This window comes from Gymnogyps californianus, chromosome 13 (assembly GCF_018139145.2).
Source record: "Gymnogyps californianus isolate 813 chromosome 13, ASM1813914v2, whole genome shotgun sequence".
In the NCBI taxonomy this organism is placed as follows: Eukaryota; Metazoa; Chordata; class Aves; order Accipitriformes; family Cathartidae; genus Gymnogyps; species Gymnogyps californianus.
Genome location: NC_059483.1, coordinates 2,448,489 through 2,459,945, shown reverse-complemented (window position 1 = coordinate 2,459,945; position 11,457 = coordinate 2,448,489). Strand labels below are relative to the sequence as shown.

The following is an 11,457-nucleotide window of genomic DNA, read 5'->3' as shown; positions in this document are numbered from 1 at the left end:
AAAAACTCCCACTGGGAGGCTGGTACAGCCCTGAAAACAGTACCCAGAGAGGCTGTGAAATCTCAGGCCTTGAGAGTTTTCCAGAAGTCAGTTCAAGAAAGCCACAGCTGACCTGATCGAGTATTGGCAACACTCCCAGTTGAAGAAAGGGTTGCACCAGATCACCAGAGTTCCCTTCCAAACAACAGTACCAATGATGACACTATGAATATGTGAAATCACTGTATTATGTATTAATCACTTGAGATTGCTTAGCTTCCACCACACTGACATTAGAAAGAAATCTCTTAGAAAAAGCTTCCTTGATTCCAGGGCCTTCTGCCTACCAGAAAAGGCAAGAAGCTTTATATCTAATTTCTTCTAGACTAGGATTACACCTAGTTTCCTGAGCACAGCTCCCTTACTTGCAGTCTGATGAGTCACAGGTTGACACACACCCCTGAGCTCCACCACCTTGTTACAATATACAGTATCAGCCACAAACATTCAGTGATGAAGTCAGACCAAGAGGCAGCTCTCAAATGAATTCCCTGTTCCAGCCACAGTTAACCTTCCAAACTCCAATTATCAGATGGATATTAAGAAATCTGAGAAACTGCAGAGAACAGTCATAAAAATGATTAATGAGCAGAAAGCATTATTTATACAGTGAGCAAAACCAACAGCTAAATGCATGCAATGTATCAAAGAAAAATGATTAATGTAGTCTCATCCGAGAGACAGCATAGTGTGTTGCAAAAGAAATTCACAGCTGCACCAGGTGCCTTAGTTCAGCATCACAAAGTTCACATACAGTTCACTCTTTCAGCTCCATTTTAAGCTTTCTTTCAACAACAATTTTACATAACAAATTAAAATGAGCTTTCATCAATTTCTCACCCAACTTGGACATCTCAACAGTTCAACCCATTCATAGTTCAATATAATAGAAGCCCCGGGTGGGAGGAGGAGGAGGAACACACTGGATTTTCCATGACCTTTTGCAGACTTCCAAAACCCTGTCTCCTGTACATGTAAGCAATCTGTTTCTTTTACTACAGAGTAATGACTCATTACTTCTGTCATTTAAAAATGGAAAAGAATTCCACCTGGCACTAAGGATTAGCAGCCAAATTATGTGTGTCTTGATCTAAAGGTCAATTTGGTAATAACAGAAAGCCCTAAACTACAAAACCAAAGTGTATTTTAATATCTGCAATCACTCAACATTTCAGCATTTATCTCATAGAACTGATCTACCGCCTTCCCCACAATGGGAAGTGCTCACAGGATGAAAGCATCAACCCTAAGAAGGCAGGGCTCAGAGGCATCCACGGGAAGCAGCTGTACTGCTGCTGGGGTGGACAAACTGAGAGTGACAGGCTGTGCGTCTTTAAAGCCTTCCACCATTTTCATTCCATTCAGTTATGAAGCACTGATGCTACAGGTACATTTCCTTTACATTCACAGTAGCATACACTGATCCAAGGTTTACACTGATCAAAGTCTTCCCCAAAATTATACTGGCCACATACTGGGAGGCACTGACCTCCAGAAGTTCCTCTTCCGTACCTTCCCTTCTCTTACAGGCTGAGTGCAATCCTAAACAACCCCGTTCATTCTCTTCCTATCAATTCTGCTATCCCCATTAACTGTCCAACCCACAAACACGGACTTCACCATCCAGTCTCACCTGTATTTCTCCCGGTGTTGCTCAGCTCCTCTTCGCAGGCAGAAGGAATAGGACACAACAGGTGAAGACTCCTTCCATTTCCTGGATGTCGCAAAAGAGGGATCAGAAAACTCATGTCAGTAATCACTGCACAGAGAGACACAAGTAATACCTTGTTGGAGGGGCACAGAGCATGCTCCAGGGATTTCTGTATCCTAAGTCTGAGGAGCTCATTTCTGGATGTGGTAATTGATTTCAAAAGGAAAACACATGGCTCACGCAAAGGGAAAACAGAGGTGGAAAGATGGTAAGAGCTTCCTCAACCTTAGGCTCCAAAACAACTGACCCAAGGGCAAATACAAAAGCTAGTGGAACCACCAGCATCCGAAGAACACAAGCCTGACTGCTTTTTCGTAGCCACAGCTCAGTCTGCAGTTCACAGAGAAAAGCTGAGGCAAGACCAATCGTGACTGCTCTACTGTTACCACACTGCATAGAAGCAATTTTGTCGTGACTGCTTTAGAAGAACACCATATATAGTACTAGCAAGGCCGCCCAGATCAAGCCAGAGCTTGGTTCCATGGGTCTGTGTCTCCCTTCATCCAGAAAACTAATCTGACTGAATTATCTCCTGACAAAGTAGCCAAGGGCCAGATTAGGGCCTTGCTCCGCATTCCTGTAGGTACAAAACCTGCCACATCTTTTCCATCGCCAGACAGGAGGAGGTGGCTGCTGTCTCCACTGCCCAGCTACACCTGGCAGAATTTCTAGGCCTTGTAAGATCGGAACACAAGACTTCCCACCCACATTACTTAAAATACAAAAATATAAAAAAGTGTAAACTAGCCAGGAAGAATTTAAAAAGAAAAAAAAAAAAACAGAAACCCCCAAACCCAAGCTCTAATATTTTTTAAAATAAGCAAGGATTGACAGGCACATGTAGAATTAAAATAACCCAGTAGCTTGTAACTAACATTTAAAATTACTCGGGTTTGAGTACTTTCACACACATCACACAAAGCCGCACCGGTTTCTGGAGCGGCAGCCCCGTCGCAGGGAGTGACCCACGGTGGCAGCCACACCGCCTTCCCCCAGACCCCTGGCCAAGAGCAGCCTCATCCCACGGACGCACGGCGACGCGGAGCTCCCCTCGCCGCCCAGACCCGCCGCAGCGAGCGGCCCGGCACCACACCAGCCTCGCTGAGGGAAGGAGCACCACAAGATGGCGGCTCTCCCCCAGCGCCAGGCCAGCTCTCGCTCCCGCGCCACAGCTCTTAAGCGACCACAGCGCCTGCGCGCCCGCACGCCGTGCGTCACTCCCTCTGCCCAACCAAAGAGATGCTTCGGACCGGATAGCCAATCCTCGCAGGGGCAGGGGGCGGGGCGGGGCGGGGCGATGGCGGCCGGGGAGGACCTGAGCGGCGGGCTGGAGCCGGTGGCGGTGGCGCTGTGGCCGCCCGGGGAGGCCCCGCCGGCCTTTCAGGTAGGGGCGGGCACCGCCGCCGCCCCGGGAAGCGGACCGGCGGGGGAGACCGGGGGAGGCGGAGGCGGGAGGGAGAAGCAGAAGCGGCCAGCGCGGCCCGGGGCGCCTGAGGGAGGCCGTCCCCTCAGACAGCCCGTCCCGGAGACCGCCAAGGCGGGAACGCAGCCCCTGCCCTCTCGGGGTGGCGCTCAGCAGCAGGGTTGCGGGGCTCGTTGCACCTCCGCGCCCAGCCCCTCAGCACTCGTGCCGTTATATGCTCGCTCTTCGCCGTGCGCTTCAGTTACGTACAGAGGCAGTTTTTCTCCCCATGTGTGGCATTTTGTAGATTTTAATTGCCCAGTTAAGACGTCACCTTTTAGGAGGAATAAAGCTCCTGCGCTACAGGGCGTTGGCGTCGACCGGAGGCTGAAACTAGACTGGGAGTAACAACCTGACAGGCTTGGCAGATGCTTCCCACTGCACAACCATCTGAAGCGGTTTACAAGAAAAGTTATAATCTAGTAATACAGGACAATGCTTTAAACTCTTCACTTTTTTCATACTTTCTCAGGTGTAGTCCAGTTTCTACCATTTTCTGTATTACGTGTAGTAAGTTCCAAACACAGTTCCTGGAAGTACACCTGATTGCCTAGGATTTTGCTTCAGTGATATTAGAGAGTCTTTAGAAAACAGAATGAAGAAGCTTCTAGTAAGCCCGGGGAAAAAAATAAAGACCTAATCCAAATAGACCCTAATGTTCCTAAACTGCATGGTGTGCTGGTATTTAACAGAAACAGGAAAGCTTGTAGTCAGTGAATGGGAGAAGATGGGAACAGATAAGGGACTATTAAACTTGGTTTTGAGTAAAGCCAAAGGACTCAGAAAGCCGATGTTTATGAAAAAAGAAACTTCCGAATGAACTGGCATGTTTCACAACACCCAGAAGCTACCAGACATAAGCTACTATGAAATGTAATATTTAGTAATAGCACATACACCAGGTTTCTAAATAAAGCTTTGCAAGCTGAATGCTGAGAAGAAGGTAAAAATATACATGTAGCTGTCTTTATATTTTGATTCTCAAATTTAGCAAAGTTTCTATGAGCTTTGATTTTGCAACAGTCCATGGTTCTATAATCATTCACCTGCTGGGGGCATTAGTGTAATTTTGAGAACCTGGTTTTCAACCTGGGTTCCTTGAACTGAACCACATCTATTCCCGCAAACAGAATTTAGGGTGAAGCAAATACCATCTCATGTTCTACCCTGACAGTAGAGTGGTTAGCTCAGCTTTTTTGTGAATATGTAGAGGTGTGCTAGTGCAACACCATTATCACTTTGTAACAGCATTAGCAGGAGAAAGTTTGAATGCAACATTTTGAAGAGATAAATTGAAAGTATCTTCATTTTTAACAAAAATGGGCATTTGAAATTCTGTGACTTAAAATAGCTATAGACTAACCTTACAAGTAGCTTATCGAGTGTTTTGAAGGGGGGAAAAATTACTTTAAAGATACTTTGCTATTTCTATAAACAAAAATCGTATCGATTAAACTAGATCCAATCAGCTGACATGTTTTTCCTGCTAAGAATTTTTTTTTTTTCTGGCTAGTAGACTATTTTGAGAAATCCAGTCACTAACAGACTATCAATTCAGTCTACATGGAATACCTGGTTTGCATTCTTTAAAATGTTTTAGAAGAGTTAGAATTGTAGTTAGAAGTTTACAGGAAAAAGAACTGTTCATGATTTCAGTTCCCCACATTGAGAGATCAGTCATTGCCAAACACAGACTCCTTAAAAATCTGATAGCCTCTGTGGAAAGAAGCATTGAACACGACAAGGATTTGACTCTTGTTCTCTTCGCAGTATAGCCCAGACAACGTGGCTGGAGCAGACGGAGACGTTGACCCCACTGAAATCACCTTTCCAGGATGTTCTTGTCTTACCAGCTCCTGTGTGGTTCACGTGTGCTCGTGTCTTTGCCATGGTGAAAATTACAACAGGTTGTGCCTCAGGCCTACAGACGAAGAGGAGTACGCCAGGCCTGTTTTTGAATGCAATGCCATGTGCCAGTGTGGTGAATCCTGTCAAAACAGGGTTGTTCAGAGGGGTTTGCAATTCAGACTTGAGGTATTCAAGACTGAGAAGAAAGGGTGGGGTCTTCGCACTCTGGAATTCATAGCTAAAGGAAGATTTGTTTGTGAATATGCTGGTGAAGTTTTAGGCTTTAATGAGGCACGTAGAAGAATTCAGGCCCAGACATCAAAGGATTCGAACTATATTATAGCGGTGAGGGAGCACCTCCATAGCGGTCGGATAATGGAGACGTTTGTTGACCCTACATACATTGGTAACGTAGGCAGATTCCTGAATCATTCTTGCGAACCAAATTTATTTATGGTGCCAGTTCGAGTTGACTCAATGGTGCCTAAACTGGCACTTTTTGCAGCCACTGATATTTCTGCTGGAGAGGAACTTTCATATGATTATTCTGGAAGATTTCATAATTTACCAATAACTAACAGAGAACAAAAATCTTTAGAGGAAGATAACAGATTGAGAAAACCTTGCTACTGTGGTTCCCGCACATGTGCTTCCTTCTTACCTTGGGACAGCTCCCTCTTTCCCACACCAGATGCTTGTTCAGGGAGCTCTCCATAGCTTTTCAGTTCCTAAGCATACCTAAAAAATACATTTTCCCTAGTAGTTAAGTTGCAGTTAAATAAAACTCTGATTGCGTATTCCGCCAAGGAAGCACGTGTGGTTTTGAATAACAGCTAAAAGGCAAGATTTTGTGAATAACTTCATGCAACATCCTAGAGACTGTTTTCAAGGTGGATGGTATGAAGGAGCACTGGAGCTTCAAGAGGTTCCAATATCAGTTACTAAGCCAGGCCTGGTGTGTTTTTCTGGTTTTCTTCTGACGGCGTGCTGTATGTTAAAGCACCTCTCTCAATTTGTACCTTTCAGAAAAAATGAACTTTAATATTAGTACACAGAAAGGACATGTGATAACAATGAGTAATGTCACTGAAAATTACACAAGAGAATGAGACCAAGGACCATTGACATTTGTAAGAAGGGCATTAGGTTTGTTAAATCCCATTAAAATAACTTTTTTTTTAAATTATTTGCTATAAATTTTTTTGTTCCACAAAACATAACTAATTATTGTTGATGTAAAAAAACTTGCCCAGAAAGATTAGCTTGAATGCTTCGTCCCCGCCTTTTCCATCTCCAGTCACACCTAGCTGCATGCCAAAATCTGGTTTTAAGTGACTAGTTCAGTTTCATTACTATTTAGCTTTTGTGGAAACGGCGCAGTACTGCAGGCTCTGAGAAGTACAGTCCCATCTTTTTAAATCACGTCTATCTCAAGGCTCATCTGATAAGATTTCTGCAATAATAGCAAGCAGCACATCCATGTTACTTGCCAGCACTATTATTACATGCTCAGGAAGCAAATTCAGACTCTGCAGTCTAAAGCAGTATGATGCTGCTAGTCTGATTTCTGAAATAGATTAAAGTAGGAAAAAGAAAAGTATATCTGAACAACAACAAATTTGTCTTTTTACGTTATTGAACGGCTGGCAGATACGTGAGTGGTCCTTTCAGCTACTCACTGATTTGTTTTTACTATTCCTGCAGAGCCAGGCAGCATTAAGCAAGGCCTGTCCTTTCCCAGCAGAGGGAGAAGGTCCTTGCCTCTTCTTTTCATCATTCTTGTACACGTCTAACACGCATACACTGCTTTACTGAGCGTCTCCTTACACCAGGGATACACGAGAGCGCTTGCCGGATGGGGTATGTTCTGCAATTGCACATTACTTCATTTCCTTTCTAGGAAAGATCAAATTAAGGAAGCTTCAAACAGGCTTGTTTTGAATTTCCCCCAACTCTGATATACAAGACATAAACTGCAGTGCTACTTTTTACAGTCATGCCACAGTGCACCATCAGTGGCACAAACCCCTAGGTTATTTGCTCTGTACAGTTTGATCTTTAACTGTACTCATAACCTTTGACGTAATACACACACAAGGTAGCGCATCTCAGGGGGATCAGCTGTTCTGCAGGCCATTGGTAACTTTTTTTTTTTTTTAAATAAAAGACAACTTTGGTTTGGACCTGAAAGATTAACCTGATACTGAGAAGGGATAAAGGACATTTTGCTGCTATTATTTTGCTGTTTGCTAAACAAAATCTTACTTTGTGTTTACCTATGCTTCCTTGATAAGCTTCAGTGTTAGCTTTTCCCCATTTATCTTCATGCTTCCGTTATGAAGAACTGCTGTTGAGATTTACATATGGCTGTAGTTTTAGTTTAAGATAAAGATTACCATGTGATTTTTCTTTGGGTTAATCATTAAGTGTCACTTCTGTCAGTACAGAAAGCTTCCAAAGGATTTCAGCTGCTTGTCAAAAGTAGTTTACAAGCTTAGTGGCCATTAACTTTATTCCTTGCCTGATTAAGGGTGGCTGCTTCTACAGAAGAGAAGATCTCCAGATCCCGTAACTCAGAATGCACGCCGCACTAGATACCAGAACACAGCTTGGGTTGCAAGGTCTCCTGTCCTATTTAGAGGCTTATCTGGTTTTCTTCCCCCAAAGGGCGTTGCGCCAGCCACCCAGCCGCTGTCAGCCTGCGGGACTGGAGCGGATGATCCAATCTACTTCCTGTTTCCCTCCTTGAAAAAGTTTCAAGACTAGTTTTATACCATCTGTATTCCTCGTTTTCAAGATGACGGCACGGTTTGTTAGCTTCCTGTTATGAATATGTACTTGGCATGATTTTGAGTAGTTAAGGAAGTGTAGATTCAAAAGAAAAAAAATGCCAAAACACAAAACCCCAAACGCCATTAGCAGTATCTAGTCCTTGCATCACCAGCCTTAAACCAGAGAACACAGCCAAGCCTTCTGTCTCTGTGCAATTCTACCCTTTCAGTCCCAGCCAGCTGATGCTGTTTCTAGCAAGTGAACCAAATATTATCTGGTTAGAACAAACTTCCACAGCACAGAACAAGAAGAGAGCATTGTACTGTTGAAAACAGCCAGTCACGTTAACAGCCTTGCAAGAACATGAAATAATAGGTTGTCATTGAGTTCTAAACCATCATGGAAATTGTTAATGGCCTTTTTCCATATAGCATGTGCATTATACTTCGCTATGCCTTAGCACTACAGCGGCCTGGGGCTGCGGACCAAAATCCTACTAAAAGAAAAAAAAGTCCCCTAACAAGGAACTGGGAAAGAAAATAGGCCCTTGTTTCTACCTGCTGCACTTCTGCTCACTTTTTCCTTCGGGTTCCTTTCAGCTTCGTCAAGTCCCAGTTTACCACTTCACAGTTCAGCGTGCTCTTTCACAGTGAATCCAATCAAACAGCTCAAAAGACTGTGAGCCCCCTGTAATCCTCCCTCCTCCTTTCTACTCTCAAAGTACAGTAATGATTATCAATATTTCAATCCTCACTCAAGCTTGGAGATTTACATGCCCGTTGAAATCTGATCAGATTAATTCAAGGATGTTTAATGAAAGATCTTGTAAGAAAACACAGTAACCATTATGCAAACAAAAGCAGCATGAGTGGGACACATTCCACTGTCTCAGCAGAAAAACAGGAAGACTTTCCTCCACGTGCCGCCCACAGCACAATGAGTATTGAGTGACGTACCTGATGGTGTGGCATCATGAAGCTGTTTATTTAAATAAAGTTGTAAGAATTTTCCAAAATATGGAATTCTGTGTAGTTTTTAAGGATTTTTTTTCCAGAATAAAACCCAAAACCAACTCTAGGCAAAATCTTTTATAAAGTATATTCCTTCTTGTGGCAGAGACATGCCTTTTCGAAAAACAGAAATAAAGACAGAAAGAATCTTTCCCTATTACTCTCAGTAAAACAGACATTTTTAATGCATAGATTTTAATTAAACATTTAATGCTGGTAAGGCAGTTTTTACTACACAAAATATTTACCACAGCTTTTATCATGCTTCCGTGCCTGCCAAGTCACAGTGGTGTATTCTGGAATCATTTTTTTCTGCTTGCTAGAATTACCTTTACCCCCCACTGGAGGCTGGTGTTTGTTGAAGGGCTCCCCAGATGTTCTCCAATATCTTCTTTTCAACATGAAACCTTAAGTGGGGAAGGAGCTGGCAAGTGATGGATGTGTATTAACCCCAGGTGTATTAAACCCAAGCCCAACTTAGTACAGAAAAGACAATGCTGGGAAGGACTGGCATCAGTGCAAGAGTTTTCGTTAATCCACCACATTTTTCACTGTTAGGTCTCAAAGCAGCTGAGAAGACGGCCGAGGTCAATCCGTGTTCTACACGCAGGCAGTGAAGAGGCCTGTTCGAGGGCAGCCACACAGCTCACTGCGACACGTTCGAAAGGAGAGCCGTTCTGATGCGGAGCTTGCTGCATCGGCGATCTCTTGTTCGGTCTCCACTTACAGCAAGCAATTGCCTGGCACAGAAATATGACCGGATACCGTGTCCTAGAGTGAGTGACAGTGCAAAACACTTTGCGAAAGGCCTGAAATACATTCAGTGAGGTAGCTCTCATTATTCCTATTTCCCTTCCTCCTTGCTAAAATTCCTCTCCTTTTAAGTGGGATTGGTTGTTTGTTTTTTTTTTTTTAAACAGAATAGTTTCAAAATTTACCTTATTAGGCCTTAGAGCTCACAGTTACATCTGCCATCATTTCACTTTAATGATCTTTTATTCAGGTGGAATCATATGTTAGCTTCACTTTCTAATGATGCCATTTTTGCAGTTTGCAAGTCCCCAAAGTAAGCCTACACCGTGTCCAAGAGAAATTCAAAGGAAATTGCCAGTGTTTTTCCATCAATAAAAGTCTTCAGCATAAAGAAATGCTTGAAATTTTATTCAAATATGTACAACATTTCTAATCATCATCACCCTGAGGATTATCATCATCCCTCAGCTGCAGAAGGCACTTTCTAAAGAGGAGCAAGTATCTCACCAGGAAAAGCACATTTCTGGACTTGGTTTTCACTGCAACAGGAATGTAATACAAGGGCTGTGCTAACTGCCCGTGTTCATAGCTGTCTGTCTTCCAGTCCTCACCTCTTCTTAACTCCTTCAATTTTCTTTTAAAGCTGTCTAGAATTTCTTAACTGCTTCACATTTCTTTTAAAGCTGTCTAGAAGTTTATACAGTCCTTGTTTATTGGATTTGAGCATAGAAATTCAAACTATATATAAAAAAACCTATTTAATAAAGATCTTTTCTAAAGGAGCTATGAATTAACCTTTTAAAACACAATTGGCATGTTTCTGCTCAGTTTTGTGCTAGTTAACTCTAGAATACTCTCGCTAAGACCAACAGAATTCACCAATAAAACATTTGGTCAGGATAAAAGTCCAGGCCAGGTTCCCCAAAGATAAATACATGAAGGTTCTTCCAGCAACGTTGAGTAGTGTTGGATTTATTTTCCCCTCAGCAGGAAGTTTAAGCACTAGATTTTTCTGTTCTGTGTCATCAGCAAGCGACACTCCACACATCTCTGCAGCCTGAGGTGAAATTCAGCCCTTCCCGTCTCGGTGCGACAGCCCACTTGGTCACTGTAGCTCCGGCAAGGTGTCTGCTGCGCAGCGGAATCCCAGATTGGAAGCAGAGCTGTCGGGAGTGTTTTGACTACGGGCCGCACAGCGATACCTGTAGCAGTAAGACTGCAGAGTAAGAGGAGAAAAAGTGAACTTCAGAGCATATCACAGCTTGTGTTGCCTTAGGCAAAAGTTTGTTAGATTAATATAGCAAAACATTTCAAACGCTGTTGGAAGGATCAATGAACTGATACAGATCGAAATCACTGCGTTAGAAATAAGGGAAATCCCACTGTATACAGAGACCAGTTGCAGCTGATACAAAAGGTAGTTTGAATGGCAAAGCATCTGATAACATGAGTGTCAACTAATAATATATCCTGCTCTGGGAAAGAGCTAAAATGACCATTCTGCTTCTCCTCAGAGGAAGAGAGAGCATCTCAGGGCCTTGATCTGTGTATCAGTATACTAAGGGAAATGGCTAGGTACTGGCACCTGTCAAAAAAACATTTCACTGAATGAGGTGCAACAAGAAGAAAGGAATAACTGGAGGCAAACTCCTTCCCAGTATTCCTAGCATTGCCTAGCATTCTAGGGATATTTATAATCAAGATATAATCTGGACTGGTGGCTATAAAAGCATTTACATTTAAAATTAAGCCACTGATAAAATGATTCAATTGCATTTCAGATACTCCTAGTAGACAACTTTGAACACTGTCCTCTTCCAGAATGGGCTGCAATCACACGGCAGCCGCCTCTCAGAAAATGA

At 43.2% G+C, this 11,457-nt stretch overlaps 2 protein-coding genes across 2 annotated transcripts in view; one reads left to right on the top strand and one right to left on the bottom strand.

The window, feature by feature from the left end:
• The first annotated feature begins 2,873 nt into the window (after positions 1–2,873).
• On the top strand, positions 2,874–6,304 carry LOC127021667 (histone-lysine N-methyltransferase SETMAR). Its single transcript, XM_050904860.1, has 2 exons — positions 2,874–3,134; positions 4,983–6,304. The coding sequence occupies exons 1-2, from the start codon at positions 2,874–2,876 to the stop codon at positions 5,775–5,777; spliced, it is 1,056 nt and encodes a 351-aa protein (XP_050760817.1). The 3' UTR covers positions 5,778–6,304.
• A 2,635-nt stretch (positions 6,305–8,939) lies between these two features.
• SUMF1 (sulfatase modifying factor 1) overlaps positions 8,940–11,457 on the bottom strand; it is a 39,756-nt gene continuing 37,238 nt past the window's right edge. Inside the window, exon 9 of the mRNA XM_050904591.1 lies at positions 8,940–10,811. Within this exon, the coding sequence (XP_050760548.1) occupies positions 10,701–10,811 (111 nt within the window). The 3' untranslated portion in view covers positions 8,940–10,700. The remainder of the gene's footprint in view (positions 10,812–11,457) is intronic.

What these genes read in the sequence shown, in the direction of transcription:
- LOC127021667 (XM_050904860.1), top strand. Translation starts at nt 2,874, where the DNA reads ATGGCGGCTCTCCCCCAGCGCCAGGCCAGCTCTCGCTCCCGCGCCACA. An exon ending in AGGCCCCGCCGGCCTTTCAG is followed by an intron (nt 3,135 to 4,982) that starts GTAGGGGCGGGC and finishes TTCTCTTCGCAG; the next exon opens with TATAGCCCAGACAACGTGGC.